The sequence below is a fragment of the Dasypus novemcinctus genome, chromosome 2 (genome assembly GCF_030445035.2).
Source record: "Dasypus novemcinctus isolate mDasNov1 chromosome 2, mDasNov1.1.hap2, whole genome shotgun sequence".
Lineage (NCBI taxonomy): Eukaryota > Metazoa > Chordata > Mammalia > Cingulata > Dasypodidae > Dasypus > Dasypus novemcinctus.
This window is the reverse complement of record NC_080674.1, coordinates 56,096,880-56,103,877: the sequence shown is the minus strand read 5'-3', so window position 1 is coordinate 56,103,877 and position 6,998 is coordinate 56,096,880. Positions and strand designations below refer to the sequence as shown.

Here is a 6,998-nt window from a genome sequence, read left to right as displayed (position 1 = left end):
AGACTTGTGCATTTTATTGTATGTAAATTTTTACTCAAAGTTAATTTCCCAAGATCATACAACTAATAAATGGTTAAGCTGGGAGTCAAACTTAGGTAGTTTTGTGTCTTTTCACTTGAGTAGGTGTTTTCACTAGATAGAATGCATTTTCCTACCTTATTATATACTCAAGTGAGAAAAATACTCAAAGCCTCTATTGCCACTTAAGAAATTAGCATCACTCTTTACATATTGTATTCTTAGCATCCACACTATGATAAATTGTAATCATTTTGGCATGGATATCTACCAGTTTTACTCCAAATGATGGCATTATCTTTGTGGCACTATAGCAACACTAACTCAGTTTACAGAATCATAATTAAAATAAATGATTGAAGCCAAACTTTCCATCATTCCACAAGACTGCTAACCCAATAAAATAATTCAGCTGGAGAACACTCATGTTAAGACAAAATTGTCACAACTGTCAGAACATGCATCACAACATTTAACTGGCAAGAACATGTAGGGAGTATCCTTAGCTGATTAGCATCCTTGGATTATCATAAAATAAATCTCCAGTGGTGGAACATCCTAAGACTGATAAAATAATTGATAGAAGAGGTAATGCAGCAAGAAGCTAAAATGGTCAATTAACAAGTATCATTCGCCCTGTGCCATCCTACAGGCAAACTGTATTTATAATAGAGATTCAATCACTACAGCTGGAAATGCAGTCTCTGACTTTTTGAGAATCAACTATCTTTTTAACATTTTTTTTCTTTTTAACATTGATAAAGCAGCTAATGTGACAGCCGAATAAGACCTCAGCATTAAAATGCAAAAGCACTAGGATTCAGAAATGATACCCTGCATTCTTACAAAGGGTTGCCTCTCTTAAAAATACTTCATTGCAGCCACATGTACTGTGAAGATGAATGTGGAGAAAAACTCTCAATTATTGTCTCCCCTTTTAAAACATAAGCAAACTGAGGCTTAAAGCAGATCATTGGTATTAGCCAGATACCACACAGGTCAGCAAAAAGATCAATATTAATGGTACTCCAACTAGTTACTATGACATGCTATACCCACCTTATTAAATATGAGCATCTCCTATACACAAAAGGTCCTGAGTTACTGCAAAATGTTTTGATTTGTGTTGAGAATTTTTAAAATCCCCCTCACTGTACCATTCTTCACCCCCAACCTAAGATGAAGATCAAGTTAAAAATAGATACATCTGGGGGGTGGGGTTGAATGGGACCTCACATATATATTTTTAATGTAATATTATTACAAAGTCAATAAAAAATAAAAAAATTAAAAAAAAAATAGATACATCTAAGACTTTGGGATAATTAATGTGTTCATATGTTCAAAAGGAGAGGAAAAAGTTGTTTTTATGAATTGTGAAAAACAAAATCCACAAACACGAGATTCCAAATCCAGAAAATGTTAACTGATAGAGACAAAAAACTCACACAAAACTCTATACAGAAAATTAAATTCCAGGTGTTCTCTGATGTTCCTAAATTATAGCAAATCAATTCATAAAACATTAGACAAAGGAATAAGGAATACACCTGAATCTCCATTCCTCCAAATTCAGGGACAAATCTCATTTGCTCACATCAATTGTCTGTGGCCTGAGTGTCCTGACACTCTAACCCCGTTGTCCCAAGTTCTCTAGACATAGAATTCCTAATGGCACACCATCTGTCTCTAGAGCAGGGGTCTTAACCTGCACTTCACCCAACCCTTTGGGTACATCTATGAATGGGTTTCATAGAAGGTGGAAAATCCACTGAAATTCGACATAAAACTTGGGTCTATAATATACCTGATTCAAAAAGATTAGCAAATGCAATTCTAAAGTCAGAGCCAGTCCACTCCAGCCACATCCCACCCTAAAATGCAACTCAGCTGGCTGAAGCCCGCCCACACTGCCAATGGCAGTTTTCCCTTAGAAGCTGCTCAGCCAGTCCCTGGTCCTACTTGCCAAGTCTTCTACTCCACCCCAGGAAATCTCACATACAGGCTTCTGCTGTCCTGTGCTCTCTAGCTGTCATTCCTGACTGAACTGTGCACCATCAGGTCCTGGAGAGTGGAAGGACCACTGGGTAAGGGCTGCCCCCTGGAAGCCATTCTCCTGAGCCCAGAACAGGTAAGGGAACTGCTTCCCGGGACTGGTACATTCACGGTAGCCACCTCCACACACAGCCTCTGTCTAACCATGAAGGCTCAGCTTTCTTCTGGCCTCCAAAGTATAAAGGAGCACCTTTCCTCACAGCTCAAGGCCTCGAGATACAGTCCCATTCTGAACTTTTACTACAGGGGAATTAGGTACAAGGTTAGGCAAGAGGCACAGTAGGGGAATCTGAAGCTGAACATTGAGCAAAAGCAGTGGCTAGGCAGGTCCTGAATTTAATAGGACCTTTGGAAGATGCTTTACAAGACTAAATTTAAATGTCAGCATATTTTAAATCTATGACTGGGGACTGGTTGTAGCTCAGTGGATGAGCTCCTATTTCCCATGAGGTCCTAGGTTCAATTTCCAGGACCTCCAAAAAAATAAAGAAATAAAATCCATGACAGTTATACACAGACCAAACAAAATGAAAAGATGCCCTCTCCCAAATTAGGAGAATATAGAAATAACTATATAAAGTGAAAGTGTGAAACTATGGAAAGGTAAACTTCTGACCAATTGCTGCTGCCTATATAAAAATGTCATCAGTGCTTAATGAAAGAAAAACCATTCCTACTCCAGTCTTCTTGGGAACAGGTAGAGTATAGGTCACTCATTGTGTGAAATCAGGCCCACTCCAAACCTTCACATATTGAAGTGATGCATAATATTTCATATTTTGAGTTTTCTACTTTAAGGCCAGAACTTCTGATTCCTATTTAAAATGCAAAGGATTAAAAGGATTCACGGGAGACCAAGTTAAGCCTATGCCTCTCTTGAGAGCAGAGAATGAATAGGATTAAAGAGAGGAAGAGCACTAGGCTCTAGAGGAGACAGGGAAAAGGCACAAAAAATGGGATGGATTTCAGAATTAATTTGACCAAAGTTAGTTCTGAATTACTCTAAATATAGCTATAATTTACAAAATGAAGTCTCAATGTAGGAAAACAAATGCTCAATGTAAAATTATTTAAGTTAAATTCCAGAGCCAAATAGGTGAAGCAGAAAATTCACTAAAGGCGGGTTTTGAAAAAGAAAAAAAAAAGATAGTTCTTTGAAGTAAAAAATAATTGCTTAAAAAATAATGAACAGGTTTGAAAGACAGTAAAAATTCTATTAGAATATAAGCACAGGTAGGGAAACGGACTTTGGCCCAGTGGTTAGGGCGTCCGTCTACCATATGGGAGGTCCTCGGTTCAAACCCCGGGCCTCCTTGACTCCTGTGGAGCTAGCCATGCGCAGTGCTGATGCGCGCAAGGAGTGCCGTGCCACGCAAGGGTGTCCCCCGCGTGGGGGAGCCCCACGCACAAGGAGTGCGCCCGTGAGGAAAGCCGCCCAGCGTGAAAAGAAAGAGCAGCCTGCCCAGGAATGGCGCCGCCCACACTTCCCGTGCCGCTGACGACAACAGAAGCGGACAAAGAAACAAGACACAGCAAACAGACACCAAGAACAGACAACCGGGGGGGGGGGGGGGGGGGATTAAATAAATAAATAAATCTTTAAAAAAAAAAAAAAAGAATATAAGCACAGGTAAAAAGATAAAAAATATGAAAGATATGAGCTAGAGAGGACTAACTTAGTATCTGACAAATACAAGTTCCGTAAAGAGAGAACAGAGAAAATGTAGGAAAAATTATCTAAGTAATACAAAAACACTCGCAGGACCAAATAAAGACAATTTTCAAATCATTCCAATATGCTACCTAGGATTAAAAGGACCATTCATTATTAAAAATTCAAGGGCACCAATAGCTTCCGAAATCTTCTAAGATTCCTGAACGTTTCAAAGAGGACATGAACCTAGAAAAGTTATACCATAAAAAAGACATGTTTCTTTTCCCAGCAAGAAAAAAGCAATCAAATTTCATGGTAAATAAATCATTCAAAACGATCACAGTCCAAATTTGAAGGACTGGTATGTGGAATGGTTTCGAGCAATTTTTATTTGACCCTGACACAAAATAATTCTCCTTGTAGACACAGAGAGCATAAAATTGGAAATATAAAGGAAAGGTAATCAGACTGGTAATTGGTCCATCCGGCAAAATATATTTAGAGATACAATGTAAACATGGCTATTGGTTTTATCTACAAATGTAACAAGGGAGACTTTATGGTTAGAGAACAGACTGCAAATGTTAACAATTTTGGAAATGTTAAAGTACAGCTTACAGATGTTGAGATGTAGAAAGGGAATGAGGCAAAGAAAAAGGTGCCTTTACCATCATCTTACAAAGTATACTTCTAATTATATTATGTCAAATTACCAAGGAAGTGACTTAATCTTCATCAGTCAAAGCAGCAAGTCAAAAGATGACCAAACTCGGTTAGTCAAAAAAAAAAGGCTAACCACCAGGAAAGGTTAAAGGCAGCCAAATGTGGAATGTGGGATGGCAATTTAGAGAGAGGTGCAGGAGAATATTGCTTTCTATCGTAAACCGCTTTATATTATTTTCTAACTAGTATCAAAGTATCTTTGATAATTTTTAAAGAAATCATTCAAATCAAATACTTAGAAAGCAACTGAACACGGACATTTATAGTTGGTTTGTAATGGTGGTGGGATTGTGTTTTTCTTTCCTTTTTTATATTTAATTCAGAATTGGTATAAAATGGTAATTTGACAAATCAAAGTCAAAATTTTTGAGAAGGCAATCAGGACAACTATGAGCAAGTAGCTCTTTGAAAGTGAAAAACTGGGCAGGAATGGCTCATAAATGTACAATGCAAACAAAAAAAACTGGAAGAGAAAATTAAGGCACATAGATATTACAAAGTAACAACACTTTCATCCATTTTACCCTTCCCAGAAGTGAGATTATAAAGTTAAATATTTCCTGTATTTATTTTAGTTGAACTTTCCCTTTTAGAATTGTCTGTGTTCTTTGCCCCTTTGTCTATTGGGTGGTATTCTTACATATTCATATATAAAGAACTACAAACTGAAATCCACTGTGGTCATAGTAATATTTTTCTATGTCTGCTATTTACTCTTTTCATATAGGCAGCTAGTCTTTGTGTGACCAAATCTGTTTCCTTTCTGATCTGTCCTATTTGACCTTACATCAACTTTCACCCCCAATTCAAAGGTTTAATATTTAACTATTTTTGTAATTTAATTTTTTAATAAATTCAAATGGAATTAATTTTTAATGTGGCTTGTGGTAGGCAACTACCTAGTTATCCAAACAACATAATTTCATATGTGATACCTCAGTCATCCACTAACTTCCTATAACATTTTGGGAAACATGTTGCTTTAAATTTTCTAGATAAACAATAATATATACTCAAAATGTACTATTTTTATCTCCCCAATATTTATACCATTAGATGTTTTATGTTTTGGTTTATTAATAACTTAAAAATTTCTCACATTCTAGACACAGCAAGTCCAAAATTATTATATGTAAAGGTGAATGAAAAAAGACAGGGATCCTTCCCTCATCAGTCTGAATGTATGGAACAAAATTAACTATGGCAACATTGAATAGCTTTGTTTTGTTGATGAGTTTGAGTTCTCAGAGTGATTTTCATTTTCACATCCATGTATTATTTTTATCTGAGTTGTTCACTGCATTGGCTTCACAAGACACAATAAGATAATTTCAAGATATGAGAGTTGAGAACTGATATGTAACGAAGAAAAATTAAAAGTGATGATGTTAAACTAAAGGAAAATGTGTTTTGACCTTAATTTTCATGGAAAGTCTGTATATTATGAAAACGAACATGTTGTCATTGAGTACAGAGCTCACATTGCAAACATTTAACCAATTTCACTGATTGTCTAAAATCACAATCACCTTAAAAGGCTTAAATCTTTCAGTGTTTGCTTCACAGAAATCAGTTATTACATTAGTGACACAGTATTGCTTTAAAAGCTCATTTTATATATAAATGAGGCCTAATAGTTTCTAACCAAAAGTGTTAACACATGCCATTGCTTGTTTTTTAAGATCTAAAACACTGTAATAAGACTTCACATTTAGACATCAAATATGTCTAAAGCCTCTGGAAAAATACACTAGAAAGAAGCAAGACATTTAGAATGCTTTAATCTTTTCAGATAACACCATTTGTATAAGCAATTGTAATGTAACTTTTAGCATTTCACATAACTAGTCAGGTAAGGAATATTTTTTAAGGGTGGGAGAACAGAAGGATAGGAGATACAAGAGTGTCAGGTTTCACACTTCTGTTCAAAATTTAAAAATCAAACCATTTTCTTTTCTGCATCAAAACTGTACCACAAATGATGCTGTTTTAGCTTTAATCCCATGACTCATCATCTACTGGATTGGGAGTTTGTGAAGAAGAAAACCCTGCTGTGTTCAAAGTGCTCTTGCCCTGGTAATTCTTTAAAGAAAAGAGAACAAAAATTAAAAGAAATACATTTAATTTTAAGACAGGCTTAAAGTTACATCACCCAGACTGAGAAGCAGGACTCCAGTTTTCCACACGTCTTCCCCAAATATATAAAGAAACTCATTCTCACTAAATCGAACTGATTTGAAAACAGGCCACTATCAACTTGAGAAGTCTAAACTGGACAAAATATGTCAAGAAAGGATTTTTTTTAAGCCAATGGTTTTTACCCCCTTGATAACTCCCTGAATCAATTAATTCACTGGGTTGTGAAATATTTTTTTCTAATTCCATCGTTTCTGCCATATTTACTAGCTGCAATTCTTCTATAAAGACATTTCCCTCATCAATTATGGATATTTTGTTACCCCAAAATAAAGTTTGTGACAGCAGGATAAATGCTTATTTCTTTCCTTTTAATTGCCAGTTTTAGAGTAAGGGGTTGGGTGCCCTAGTT

At 36.0% G+C, this 6,998-nt stretch overlaps 1 protein-coding gene across 3 annotated transcripts in view; it reads right to left on the bottom strand.

Moving 5' to 3' along the window:
* Positions 1–6,214: 6,214 nt before the first annotated feature.
* The window catches only part of DDX4 (DEAD-box helicase 4), a 109,869-nt gene continuing 109,085 nt past the window's right edge, over positions 6,215–6,998 (bottom strand). For all 3 annotated transcript variants that reach the window (XM_058309098.1, XM_058309099.1, XM_058309100.1), the window contains one exon: positions 6,215–6,532. In XM_058309098.1, coding sequence (XP_058165081.1) covers positions 6,446–6,532 — 87 coding nt within the window. In that variant the 3' untranslated portion in view covers positions 6,215–6,445. The remainder of the gene's footprint in view (positions 6,533–6,998) is intronic.